This window comes from Enhydra lutris, unplaced genomic scaffold (genome assembly GCF_002288905.1).
Source record: "Enhydra lutris kenyoni isolate GAN:26980312 unplaced genomic scaffold, ASM228890v2 scaffoldscaffold10, whole genome shotgun sequence".
NCBI classification, from domain to species: domain Eukaryota; kingdom Metazoa; phylum Chordata; class Mammalia; order Carnivora; family Mustelidae; genus Enhydra; species Enhydra lutris.
The window spans coordinates 7371645-7385994 of NW_019154094.1; the positions used below are offsets into that span (position 1 = coordinate 7371645).

Here is a 14350-nt window from a genome sequence, read left to right on the forward strand (position 1 = left end):
CAGGGGCGGGCGCGGGCGGCCCTGGCGGGTGCAGCATCCCTATGCGCGGTCTCCTAGAGACCGCGGCGCGCGCGGGCTCCGCAGCGGTTGTCCAGGCGACGGCGCGGCGCGGCGCGGCGCGGGCATCCCCGCGGCCCCTCCCCTGGGCGTGCGCGCGACCTGGGCGCCATGGCGGCGGCGGCGGCGGCCCCGAGACCGGAGGCCGTGAGTTCGCAGTGGGCGCCGCCTGGACACGAGGGGGCCCGTACCGCCGCGGGGCTGGGCGACTGCGAGGACGCGCGGGTCCGGCCCCTGTGCAAGCCCCGCGGCATCTGCTCGCGCGCCTACTTCCTGGTGCTGATGGTGTTCGTGCACCTGTACCTGGGCAACGTGCTGGCGCTGCTGCTCTTCGTGCACTACAGCAACGGGGACGAGAGCAGCGACCCCGGGCCCCAGCACCGCGCCCAGGGCCCCGGGCCCGCGCCGACCCTGGGTCCCCTCGCCCGGCTGGAGGGCATCAAGGTGAGGACCCCCGTCTCGCCGGGTTCCAGGCCCTGCACGGCGAGCCCGTGACGGCCGGCGCGCAGCCCACGACCTCCACGCTGCTCCCTGCGTCGTCTGCCCCGCGCGCACCCCCATCCCCAACTCGTCGCGCTCCGGGCCCCGGCTCCTGTACCCTCCTCGGGCGGCGCGGCCTGGGGCCCGAGCTGCCCGCAGTGCCCCTTTCCCTTAGGTGGGGCACGAGCGTAAGGTCCAGCTGGTCGCCGACAGGGATCACTTCATCCGAACCCTCAGCCTCAAGCCGCTGCTCTTCGGTAAGTCAGCTGGGCGCTCCTGGGAAGGGCCGGGGGCTGCGGTTTGGGGGCGCTCGGAGGCTCGCTTTGGCCACGTGACTTCTGTTTTGAAAATGGCTGCTACGGAGTAGCTTTTATCACCCAAAGGTTTCCCAAAGTGAAGTACCAACCCCCACCTCTGTAATAGGGTCACAGGGTGACCTTTCCACACTCCCCTCTCTGACCCCTACTCTGCAGCTGATCCTTCCGTTACAGGGCTGGGCAATGTGACCCTTAGGGGGTTGTCTAAACACTTCATTGAAACCGTCTTTGGACACTTTCTGCCATCATTAATTCTGTCACATTCTAGAACTGGGGGAGGGTGGGAGAGACTGCTAACCAGGACCTAGCTGATCTCAGGGCCTCTGAGGATGAATCTCACTCCCAAAGTGGACCCTGTGGTCTGACGAGGGTTCTTAGGATGTGGCTGTATTCAGCCATAAGTAGGCAAAACCTTCCAGCGTGACCTCATTTGGAACCAGCATCATAAACTCACAGTTCCTGAGCTCTGGTTTTAAGCTAGGTTTTATGAGATCGTTTCAATTAATTCTTACAACGCCTATGTGAGGTGGGTGTGGATCCCACACTTACGTTACCGGGTGGGAAAGTGAGACACAGAACTGCGGTTGGTCCGCCAGGCCCATACAGCTAGCTCAGGAGCGAAGCTAGGGTGAGAACCCCGGCAGCCTGCCTCTAGAGCCTGTACTGTCTAGCCACCCTGCTAACTGAGAAGACTCTTGAAGTTCTTCAGAGACCACCAGGTCAGCAAGGTGGGGGTTCCCCAGACTCATGACCCTGCCCAGGATAGATCTGCGCACCCGGCCCTGGGTACCCAGTGTCAGTGACACTCTTACCTGCAGACCCGGGGCCGTTCCTGCCTGCTGGGGGATGGTGTGGGTTAGAGGCTTTCAGGAGGGGGCTGGGGACCAAAGCAGAGCATCTGAGCACCTGCCATTACCCCTGGGGCAGAGGGCCCTGGCTGAGAATTATGCCGAGACCTATGAGACCTATGAGAACACTGCATGCAGTGTAAGGGGAAATAGGTTATGCTGGTCCCGTTGTGGGAAGAGCCCTAAAAGGTTATTGTTACTATGATTATTACTGCTGCATAAGGTTGAAATCTGTGCCAAGCACTATTTTTAAGTGCTGGGAACACAGCATTGAACCAAATAGGGAAAAACAAACAAACAAAACAAAAAAAAACCAACAATACACACACACCTAAAGCTGACATTCAAATAAGGAGACAGACAATAAACAAATATATATGGCGTGTCAGTTGGTGATAAATGATTGCAGACAAATAAGGCAGAATTTCAGCTGGTGTTGACACTTTTAATAGAGTGACCAAGGTAGGCCTCCTTGTGAAAGATATTTGAGCCAAGACCTCTAGGAGCTATGGGATCAAGCCAGGTGACTGTCAGGAAAGGGTGATCCAGGCAAAGGGAGCGACACTCACCCCATTACTGCTACATTGCTGTGAACAGACAGGCCTGAAGGGATTGTGTTCTCAGCCTTCTTGGGACCTGTATGCACACAATTCAGATGTATATTAGGTTAAATGAATCATGACCCATAACTGTGACCCCTCAGCCCCTAACATGCAGCTGTTGCATCAAAGTTCTACAAAGCAGAGAATGAGAGACCTAATCCCCATAAAGTATAGGAAGCAGGAGAGATCTGACACAAGGTAAAACGCTTCTCGTTAAGCCTTTGGATGGGTCTGTGTACCTGCAGGTTAGGACGGCTGCAGCGAGAACCTCCAGCTGTGGCCCCCATTTTCTCCCAACTCTTACATTGACTTTGAGTCTGTTATTCGACATTGTCCCGGGTTTTACCCAGGAAGTCCTGGGACTTGCTCCTTGACGAAATGAGGTGAACCACATGAAGAAGAGATTAGTGATTATAGGAAGTCCACTTGTGAGGCAGGGAAAGCACGGGGGAGAGGATGTCGGAAAGGGGGCATTCCTGAATTCTGTGGTGTTAGATGGACCCAAAAGGGAAGCCTTATCTCAAGAAGGAGCAGTGTCTGTCTTCTCTGCCTGCCCATTTAGTCATCTCCTGTCATCCTAAAAAGGCAGGAGGGCCCAAGGAGGATGGGCCTGCTGTGGGCTCTGCCACCTCTGTCTTGCTGCTCTTGGTCTCAAACCTGTCACCCTCAGCCTCAGGGACCCAAGATGCCAGGACTTGAGAGGTGAGTGTTCAGGATGTAAACCGGGGCAAAGGGATTGGGTTCTACCCCAGAGTGCCCCCATCTCCAGGGGAGGGAGTCCCACCACTTCATGGGGAAGACCCCATGCAAACTCCAGTCTCCCTTTGGGGAAACATTTCCCTGTTTCCCACCTTTGTCCCTAGAGACCTGGGGCAAGTGGGACCTGGACCACCAAAGCCCCACTCTAAGTTCTTGGCATAATACCTGCGAAGTGTGCCTAGTGTGGTAGGCATTCCGCAAGGATTTGGACCATCAGAAGTCAGCTGAGGACTTTGTCCTGTTCAGTTCAGAAGGGAGGTGTTCCAGTTTTGAGTCATTGTCATCTCTCTGGGGACATTGCCACCTTTGACGTGGCTCACCTCTCCCTCCACCCCACCTCACCCCCATTCTGTGTCTAAACAACAGATCAGTCTTACCGCCCACTTTCTTAAAAGTCTCCAAGATTCCCACTTCACCTCGAAGTGTCATTTGGTGATGCCCTCCTCTCCTGCTGCCCCTTCCTCACTCCCTGCTGTCCCCAAGCTCATTCTGCCCTGGGACCTTACACGTGCTGTGCCCTCCACCAGAAGGCTCAGACCTGGCCCATCCCACAGAGGGTGCCTTCTGGTCCACTGGGCCTGTGCGCACACGTTCCCTCCTCGGAGACCTCTCCTGACCTCAGACTGGTCTTAAGAGGTTCCCAGATACCATTGCATCAGACTGCCTGGTTTTCTTCTTGGCGCTTAGCAACCCTGGAGACTGTCTCGATATTTATTTGTCATTCGTACCTCTACCCCTAAAGGCGAGCTGCATGCGGGAGAGGCCTGATTTGTGCGGGCTTAGTAGTCAGCAGCCGGAGTCTGTCTGCTGCTGGTCCCGACTGGCTGGCTGGCAAGATTTACTGGGCACTCAGACCAGCACCTGTCTGTTTGCTCAGAGTGACCTCCCACCACCCTGGCAGGTGCCCCCTGATTTGGCATTCCCTTCAAGAGCAGCAGGGGTCGCCTCCCGAAGGCCAACAAGATTTTTAGCCCATTTTCCTAACTACTTAAGGTAGATGAATAACTGACACCAGTACACAAAACAGTTTATCTTAAAACCATGACTGCTTTATCGTAGAATTTCCAAGTTGGCTCAAGAAAACAATTAGGCAGTTACTTAGGATCACAAACACTGAACACCCAGAAATAGGGGGAAAACTGTGTGTGTGTGTGTGTAAGTTCAGGTTGGTAAGCAGCTGAAGGCAGTTTCCGGCATGGACTTCTCCCCACCCGCTGTGCTCTCTCATGGGCCTGCAGCTTGGTGGGACCATGGGCTCAGTAAAGGTCAGGCAGATAAAACCAAGTCTATGTGGGGATTGACAGGCAGCGTCCTGCCCGGGAGGAGCTTAGCCTGAGGCTTTGCACCTGCCCGGAGGCAGCCTGGGCTGCTAGGACTTGTAGGCATTAGCCAGGCTGTCATCCCAGGCCTGGGAAGGACAGAAGGACAGAAAGGTTGTCTTGCCTACCCAGCAAACACTCCCCTGCTAGGGGAGCCAGCCTCCTTCATGTCTGGGCAGAGCGCTGTAGTCCAGGAAGGGGCCCCTTAGCTGTGGCCACAGCCGTGGGCTTCTGCCCTGCTTGGGTCCTTCACGGGGCTTCTCGGGACTCTGGTCTGCAAGTGTCCGTGATGGGCAGCAGAGAGGGTTTGAGGTGTGTCCAGGGCAGTGTGGCTTTTGTGTGGCTGGCTCTCCCTGCCTGTAGGAATCCCTACCGGGGGCACCGGTGATGGTGCCACCTACGCACGGCCAGCTGCAGATGTCGGTGGCCTTGGCTCCAAACATAGGCCGTGGTTACCAGCAGCCGAGGGCCCTGCACCTCCCCACCTAGCACGTAGGTCCCAGCGTGCCTTCCTCGCAAGAGGTTGTGCACGCACGTGGCATCCAGCTGCAGCCAGCGACGGAGAGTAGGGGCCAGTTCCGCGGCAGGCAGTGGGCCCGCCTTCAGCACCTCCAGCCGGGAGTCCAGGTGGCAGTGTGAGAGACCAGAGGATGACCCGTTGCACCGGGAGAGCCTAACCTTCACTGCTGCATGGGACCAGAGGAGTGGGGTGAGGCGCAGGGCCTCTGGGAGTACCCCCATCCCCTCCACCTGGTGAACCACACCCTCTTGGATGCTCTACTCTGAATCAGGGTCCTGGAGAAGACCTGAAGCCCTGGCTGCCACCCTCCTAGGCAGGTTCAGTGTGTTGTTTTAGCGATGCCACACTTGTTAAAGGCATTTATCTTGTAGCTCTAACCAGGTAGAGCATTTGAGTGTCCCCTCTTTCATTTGTCTTACACCGATCTGGGAGCTGGGATGGAGGCACCTGTGACATGGGTGTAAGGGGTGCTGGATGCTAGGGGCTCACCAAAGTCGCTGGCACAGAGCGCGTCCAGGACCTCGTTGGACGAGCGGGCGTCCTGCAACTCACAGTCCCTGCAGCTGGCGCGAGGCACTGGGGGGAGGGGCCGAGTGAGGCTCCGGAGCAAGTGGGGGAAGGGCCGGCAGCGGGGGGAACCCTCCCGCTGGCCCCTCGTTCTTCACCCTTTCTGAGACCCGTTGCTGTAGTTGGTCCCTTGTCTCCCCTACCAGAGAGACCCGTGTACCTCTGGCTCTGTGGGCAGTGGCTTGGGAGGGTAAGGCGCTGCCCGTGGGCCGGGCCTGGGAGCCGTGGGTGGACTCACGTGGGCGGCCCAGGCGGGAGCGGTCGGAGACAGCTGTGACGCAGAGGCCGTGACTGGCGGGGAAGCGGCTGCAGTGCAGGATGGCCGGCCAGGGGTAGCCGTAGCAGGCCATGATGGGCGCACAGCTGGCCTGCACGGCCTCACACAGGCTGCGACAGGGGTAGATGACCCTGCGGAGGTGGGAAGGATGGAAGGATTGGGGCGACGGGGCGCTCAGGACTGGGTTTCCTGGAGTCTGGGCTAGCCCCCCACTCCTCACCATCACCACCCTCTTGCCCCTGCCCCCCACTACTCAGGCACAGCCAGGGACTTTGCGGTTGCTGGGTAACAACACCTGGTCACCTAGCAACAGCCTTCCGCCCCCGTATGTCGTCGTCGTCCCCCCCCCCCCCCCCGCCGCCCCCCCGCCAGCGCTTCGGTCTTACAGCCCCCACCGTCCTCGTGTGGCCAGGGCTGCTTTCCAGCGCACCTCCCCCTCCAGCTGGGGCGGACATCCAGTGCCCTGGAGAAGGGCATATGCGAAGGGCCCTGCACTCTGGGCCTTAACTCCCCATCTTGGAGGGAGAAAGCAGAGCCCTCCCTCTTGTCCTGAAAGGCGTGTGGGAGACTGCAGTGTCTGGCCAGGGCTGAGGTTCGCAAAGAGCAGAGGCCTAATCACTGGATTCTGAAAGAGCCCCTTCTTGGTGCTACTGGCATGGTCACCCTGAGGCTCTGGGAATGTCCCCCAGAGGAGGGACTGAAGGAGCTGTTGTTCACCAGGTAGGTTAGGCTGGGCAATCAACCTTGCGATCTCTGGTCTCGGAGAAAAGGCCCTCAGATGAGCTCCCATCTCTTTCCAGGAGATGGGCAGACAGTTTCCACACCTCCCTGGAGAGGGGTTCCAGCCCTCCCAACCCAAAGCATCCTACCCATTTGCCATACCTTGACATTCAAGAGCCCTTGAATCCAAGGGTGCTCACCATTGATGGTCTCCTGCCTATGTGTCTTGTGTTCCATGGGCACCTGTTCCCCTGGGCCAGAACACCCTGACAAGACAATCCTTCATTTCCCTCCCACCCCTGTCGCCACCCAGCCTTGAGAGGTAGGTAGCAAGGGTTAGTGAACAGGCCCTGGCAGAGGAAAGTGCCCCTCCCCCCGCCCCACCTAGGAGTCCCTGCCCTACCTGTCGAGGCACACAGGGGCAAATAGGGAGCAGAGGAAGAGGCGGGCATCCGGGTGGCACTCCCTGGCCAGCAGGGGCAGCCAGCTGACCGACTGCTGGAGAGCCTCGGCCGCTGTGTCATGGTCCAACAAGTTGGGCAGCCGCATCTCTGTGTAGCCAATGTCGTGGCACAGGGCCATGGCTTGGGGAATGGGCATGCACCATGTGGGGCCCCGGGGAGCCCCTGCTCCACTGTCAGCCCAGAGCACCACCAGGGCCACTAACAGCCACAGCCCTTGATCCATCACCCGCTTTGTCTGCCTTGGTCTTAATGGGCTGAGGCTGAGGCCTTTATAGGTCTGTCCCCACACCCCAGGAGCCGGTGTTTGTGCAGGTCCCGGGTGCTGGGACCCATCCGGTTAGGCCCCAGTGTGCTGGCCTGGGCCATTTGCATCTGATTAGCACACCGCGGGGGACTGTAGACTTTGGTGGCATCCTGGGGCCTGCGGGTTACCAGCACTTAATAAACTGAAGAAACCTGGGCCTGTGTTTTTTCTTTTTCTGGTTTACTTTTCTTGTTTATTTATTTTTTAAGCTACCTGGAGGTGACTGTTGATTAGCAGTTTGGTCTAACCCATTATCCAGAGCTGCATGTCCCCCCTGCACCCCGTAGTGGATGGCCCACACCCTTTTTGGGTTTGCTGGGCTGGGAGGTCAAGCAGGCCTGGGTGGGGGCCTTTATCCTGCCCTCTTTGTCAGTGCATATGGGTCATCTATCCAGGGAAGCTGAATGTGGTCTTTAGCGTGGACTCTGGAGTATGACAGCCTGGGAGGTCCCTGGCAAGTCTCTCACATCTCTGTGCCTGCAGGGTGTCAGGGACAAGAAAGGCAAATTGAAGGGGCCCAGCTTTCTAGGGTGAGTGTAGGGATTCAGGAGTTAATGACGTGCTTAGGACAGGACGCAGAATCCATGCCACCTAAGTATGATCTGCTATGATAACCACTAAAAACCCTTCCAGGCCTGGCTCTGAGCAGCCATTTTCCTTCCTCATGGCAATGCCTGGAACTTAATGCTGGGAGTATAACCCAGAGAGGTGGTAGACCGCTCTGCAGCTCTGAGGGCTCACTGTGGCCACAGGGCCTTGCCTCCAGTCTATTCCTCTGTGGGCCTCTTGGTCCCCATCTAAGGAAGTCCTCTCTCCTGGGAACGAGGGGAGGAAGCAGGGCCCATGCTCCTGTCTATGAGTGCCCGGGACCACTGGGATTGGGCTTCCCAGGTGCGAGACTCATTTTCCAGCGTGACCAAACTGCTTGTAGAGCTGGCGTGGGGGCATCCAGCCCCCAGAGCTGAGCCCCAAGCCCGCCTGGCCTGTACTCGGACTTAGAGGCATGATGTTCAATGTACGCTTGTTCCCAAAGCAAATGACACCTGGGGCATCTTCTCAGAGCCAAAAACCCAAGAGACGCCCACTGACGGACATGCCAGCACGGGGCAACTCAGCCCTGGACAGATGGTCAGCGCCCACTTGTGCAGGAGAGTGGACGGCAAGGACTGACCTACAGCAATGAATGTTTTACACTTGGTTTTTATTTGATCCATGCTGAAAAGCAAAAATGAAAGCAAAATCCAGTCACCGTCACCGTCACCCCATTTTAAAGTATGTACCCAATCAGAAGTGGAGGTCAACCCTCTGGCCTTCAGTCCCACTCCGAGGTGGGGGGAGCCCCTGCTCAGCTTAGCTCTAGCAAACTTCCCAGGGCTCCCCAGGAAATGGTTGCTCTCAGCATCAAAGAGAAAAGCCCCACATTCCGAATGCTAGCCAACCTTTGCGGGACAACTCAGTTCTGGGGTCAGAGTGCAGAGCAGAGGTAAAGCCGCGTGTGAAGTCCTGACCCGGGGAGCGCTGGGGCACAGGAGTCCCGCAGGAACTGCAAAGAGGAAGGCACCAGTTGCACCAGTGGCCTGGCTCAGTCCGTGGCCTCCCCCACCTCCTCTTCTGGCAGAGATCCCTGGCTTCCTGAGTGATGAGGAATGTCGGCTCATCATCCACCTGGCCCAGATGAAGGGGCTACAGCGCAGCCAGATTCTGCCCACTGAAGAATACGAGGAGGCAATGGGCGCGATGCAGGTCAGCCAGCTGGACCTCTTCCGGCTGCTGGACCAGAACCACGATGGTCGCCTGCAGCTCCGTGAGGTTGGGATCCTGCGGCCTGGAGTAGGCCCAGGGTGGGAGTGCCTAGAGTTGTCTTTCCGATGGCCTGCCCAATTCCAGCCCCGCCCCCTTCTCCTTCCCTGGAGAGTTCCTTGCTGCCTCGGGAACCCCAGAAGGTGGCGGGAGGATCCCCCTGGGGGTGATGACATTTATTACCACAGTTCCTGGGTGGTAATGCCATCTATGGTCTGGATTCCTTGCTGACGTGTCTGGGGGCCCCACAGAACTCATGGTGGAGGGGGTGGCAGGTCTGAGGGCAGCCAGGAGTCTGCATCTCTTTTATATGCCTCTCACACCATACTTCTGACAGAGGTCTTGGCAAGGTGGAGGGTCCCTCGCCTATACAGAAGGTCTCTCGCCCCACTAAGCCTGGTCTTCTTGACAAGCCTGGTGATCATGACCTGGCCGGGCCTCCCCTTGGTGCCTGTTCACTGTTTGCACCCAGGCCTTGGCCTCCCCCTCTGACCTGGAGTATCTGAGTGGGTCACAGTCCTGTGCTTCACTCTGCCTCCAACCAGCTGACAGTGCTGGCCATGAAGGCCACAGTCCCAATGGGGCCGGGAATGCCTATGGCCCACAGATCTCTAAGCTGTCTTCCTGGCCACCTCCTGAGATGCCTCTGGGCCTCTCTGCCTACCTTCCCTTCAGCTCAGGGACCTCAGGCTCTGCCCTGTGTCCTCACCCATTACCCCATCACCGGCACCCTTAGCCCTTACAGCAAGAACTGGGCAACTGTCTATGCTCTGGTGGCTCTCCATCGTTGGGGCCGCTCCACTGAGGGACCATCTTGTGCTTTAGGTCCTGGCCCAGACTCGCCTGGGAAATGGACGGTGGATGACTCCAGAGAACATTCAGGAGATGTACTCTGCGATCAAGGCTGACCCTGATGGTGATGGTGAGCTCATACCTCGCCACAGTCTGTCCCTGTGAGCCTCCTGCCCCCCGTACACCCAGCTTCTAGAGTAGCCATTGATGGGGAGGCGAGGATGCAGCCTTGCCCTCACTCCTGGGCAGTAGGCTGGGTCCTCCCATATGCCTTGGTGACAGTCTAGGGGACAGTTCTTGGAGGCCCTTTTGACCTTAACAGGCAGAGTGTGGGGTCCAGGAGGGGAGTTGCTGGCTGGCAGAGGCCAGTGTAGCTTCAGCAGGAACACAGGTCTGGTGAGGCCAGCTTGAACTTGGCCATTCTCCCTGCTCCATCTACTTCTCTCCAGCCAGGCACAGGGTCTTCCCCAGAAGTCACAGTCTCTGGTCTAACTAAGATCTTGCTTGCCTTCCTCTTGCTCTCCTAGAGTCATGCTAACTGCTGGGGGTGGTTTGGGTAGGGGAGCTGACACGCAAGGACCCCACCCCCCTTGGGTAATAACTCCTAGATGTTACTAAGGTGTAGTCATCACTCACATGCCCAAGTTCTGCATGAGATGGGGAAGGTACTCAGCTCAGGTCTTGATCTCAGGGTTGTGAGCTCAAGCCCCACGCTGGGCTCCATGCTGGGCATGGAGCCTACTTAAAAAAAGAAAGAAAAGAAAATATAGAAAAAGAAAGAAATATTTCACCCTTAAGTCAACCAATAGATGGAAACGAGCTACTCTTCCAGAACACCAGCTTCCAGTGGAGCTCCTGCTTTGTGGGTTGGGCAGAAACAGGAGGGAGTGTTCTTGTCTAGGAGAATGGCCCGGCTTTCTTTGTTGAGGGAGACTGTTAGCCCAGCAGGCAGGACTGGCGAGGTAGATAGATATATTCCACTCAGGACGGGACCTGAGGTCATAAGGGAGCTCCTGGGCACTAGCCCTGAATGAAATCCGATAGCATGGAAGGCTCTGGACAGAACCCAGGACTGACTACTTTCTTCACCCTCTATAGGACCAGAGGGTAGCCAGCACATGCTTTAGAGCCAGGCTGGGGGGCCAGGGGCAGTCCTTGGGGGGGTCCTGGCAATATGGTTCAAGCTTCCTTTGGCTACCCAACTCTGGGCAAACTTTAGGGTTTGGGCTTCTTCCTTTGTGGGGCCAAGTCCGGGTTTAAACTGAGGAAGTGAACTTCCCTGGGTCTTCCTGGATGGCCTGATGTGACAGAAGCCAGGTTCATCTGACCCAAGAGTCCAGGCTGGGGGACAGGTGCACGTGGGCCCCCAGTGGCCGAGGCCCCCTCCCCCAGGGGGAGGGAGGCTGGTGCAGCCTGCCACTGTGGGCTCCTCACATGGGCTTGGGGGGCATTGACGATGGGTGCCCTGCGCAGGAGTGCTGAGCCTACAGGAGTTCTCCGACATGGACCTTCGGGACTTCCACAAGTACATGAAGGGCCACAAGGCGGCATCCAGCGAGCTGGTGCGGAACAGCCACCACACGTGGCTTTACCAGGGTGAAGGTGCCCACCACGTCATGCGTGCGATCCGCCAGAGGTGAGCACATTGGTGGGAGCAGGCCTGTGGGGCCCTCATAGAAGTTCTTGGCTGGGGCCAAGAGGACAGGCTTGGTTAGCCAATTTGGGATTAAGTTCTACTTGTTAGACCAGGATTAGAACCCTTTAAAAGACAGGCAATTAACAAAGGCAAATTAACCGTTGTTGTGGGCCAGCAACATACATTTGGGATTAGAAATAGACTGGAATGTTTGTTTTTTGCTAGTTAGAGAAATGACTTCTTATCTCTGTCCACAGGACCCCCTGCCGCTGAGCAGCCAGGGGTTTTAGATAAGCAACCTCCTTCCTGCAGGGAGTGATCCCCGCTCCCAATTTAGTGGAAATCTCATCTTCCCCACCCAGCGTGGTCTCTGGCATCCCGGGAGAAGGGCTCCTGAGTAACCCCTTCCTGCTCCTACAGGGCCCGTCGGCAGGGGTGGGATGGGGGTGCTCAGGGTTACCAGGGGAGGTGGGCAGGGGCACAGCTTGTGGCAGGTCCGGGGTCTGGCTTCTTCAGGGTGCCACCTTGCATGGGACTGCCCAGCTGAATGCCTGCTGCCCACCAGGGTGCTACGCCTCACCCGCCTGTCACCTGAAATCGTGGAGCTCAGCGAGCCACTGCAGGTCGTGCGGTATGGCGAGGGAGGCCACTATCATGCCCATGTGGACAGCGGGCCTGTGTACCCGGAGACCATCTGCTCCCATACCAAGCTCATAGCCAATGAGTCTGTACCCTTCGAGACCTCCTGCCGGCAAGTACCTCCCACCTGGGGTGACCTTCCACTCCTAGGCCAGGCATTCCCATGACATAAATACAGCCCTGTCCTAACGGGATGTCCCCTGTGTGCGTCCAGGAGGGCATTGGGCCATCCTGGTTGAGGATACCCCATCTCTCCCCCCAGTTTCTTCACCAAGTGGCAGGAAGGGTGGCCATCTTGTCTTAGTGGCCAAACTAAGGTGCCCACAGATGCTGAGACTTGTCCCCAGAGCGCTGAGGCAAGGGGCAAGACTGGGTCTCCAGCTTTTTAGGCGCCCCCTTCCCTGGACCTTGATTCTCTCCCACAGCTGGAGGCCTCAGCTTCTCCCTTTGAAGCTGTGTCCCCCTCCCCTGCTTGGGCAGGAAGGCAGGCCTCTTTTCTTCATGTGACTGCTCTGGGTCAGCGCCTTCTACTCCCGGCCAGCCCTTCTGCAGGGCTGTGCTGCTCCTGCTAGCCTACCTTTCCCAATAATTTAGCTAAGCGCACCTGTGATCTTGGTCACACAAAACACTGTGACACACAGAAAGAAACTGGGTTTGTGGGAGGAAGGACAGGCTAGGGACATCTTGGCACTGATCTGCAGTGTTGTCACTGATCTCAGCCTGCCCCCATCTGGCCCTTGAGAATCTGGGCAGCTTATCCTCCCCACAGGTAAGCCCACGGGAGTGTCCACAGCTGCTCAGTGGGCCCCCTGCCTTACAGCTACATGACAGTGCTGTTTTATTTGAACAACGTCACCGGTGGGGGCGAGACTGTCTTCCCTGTAGCAGACAACAGAACCTACGATGAAATGGTAAGGGCCAACCAGGCTGTTACTCTGGTGGGATGGCAGGGCCTTGGGCAATCATAGTATATACCCCTCCAGAGCTGGGATGATGGGCCCAAGTGATCCCCTGGGCAATTCTGACTGGTTTCCCTCTGGCTACTTTTGGCTGCTTGGCCACAGTTTGAAAACCCCACCATCCTGCTGCCCACAGAGTCTGATTCAGGATGATGTTGATCTCCGTGACACTCGGAGGCACTGTGACAAAGGGAACCTGCGTGTCAAGCCCCGGCAGGGCACAGCAGTCTTCTGGTACAATTACCTGCCTGATGGACAAGGTGAGGGCCTGTGACCAGGCCAAGAGTGCCTTGAGGGAAGCTTCCCTTTATCTAGCCCAGAAGGCCACCCCGGTGGGATGCTTCCGGCACCGTTATGCATGTTTTTCTGCCCCTGGTGCCTCCCAAAGATCCTCCTCAGTGACTTCAGTGGCCAGCACCTTTGTAGCCTCCTGGGTTATCTTGACCCCTGTGACTGATTCCCTGATGCTCCAGCCTTCCAGCTCACTGGGGCTGCGGACACATCTGTCACCAGCCTGGGCTGTGGACAGTCTGGCAGCAAGAAAGCTGGTTTCAGAAGACCAGTGGTGGTGTTAGTGCATTAGTTGGAGAGAGATGCTGAGCCCCAAAGGAGGCCGTGGGGCCAGACATTGTCACCGATGTGTGGTGGGCCCACCGATGGGCCACCCTGACCATGCCCTTCGCCTGTGTGAGATCATGCTCAGGTCAGCGCCGCCTAGTGCCCCCTCTGGTCACCTCCCTCGGTCACACCATCCTCCTTTCCTAGGTTGGGTGGGCGACGTGGATGACTACTCGCTGCACGGGGGCTGCCTGGTCACAAGTGGCACTAAGTGGATCGCCAACAACTGGATCAACGTGGACCCCAGCCGGGCACGGCAGGCGCTATTCCAGCAGGAAATGGCGCGCCTTGCCCGCGAAGGCGGCACCGACTCCCAGCCAGAGTGGGCTTTGGACCGGGCGTACCGCGACGCGCGCGTGGAGCTCTGAGGGGAGTGTCGCCGCAGCCCGCAGTCCCAGGCCGCCCACCGCCCACCGCCCCACGTCGGGGGACCTGCGGTCTCCCTGTCCAGATGCAGGCCAAAGACCTGGCCGATGTCTATCCCCGCCACCAACCGCGATTAGGGCACAGTTCCTATATTCGTGTTATTTATTGTGTACAGACCCATGCTGCCCCCACCCCAAATAAAACTACACGGCTTCGAGCCGCCGGGCCGAGAAGCCACAGGTCGAGTCGGCATGGGGGTGGGGGAGGTAGATTGGGCCAGTGGGAGCCCGCGGCTGAGCTTGGCGA

General features: G+C 57.9%; 1 protein-coding gene across 1 annotated transcript; it reads left to right on the plus strand.

The window, feature by feature from the left end:
* The first annotated feature begins 168 nt into the window (after nt 1–168).
* LOC111144121 (prolyl 4-hydroxylase, transmembrane) lies at nt 169–14281 on the plus strand. The gene is made up of 9 exons (XM_022498271.1): nt 169–501; nt 713–794; nt 8853–9043; nt 9860–9956; nt 11300–11462; nt 12028–12213; nt 12922–13012; nt 13197–13320; nt 13826–14281. The coding sequence occupies exons 1-9, from the start codon at nt 169–171 to the stop codon at nt 14044–14046; spliced, it is 1488 nt and encodes a 495-aa protein (XP_022353979.1). The 3' UTR covers nt 14047–14281.
* Nucleotides 14282–14350: the final 69 nt, after the last annotated feature.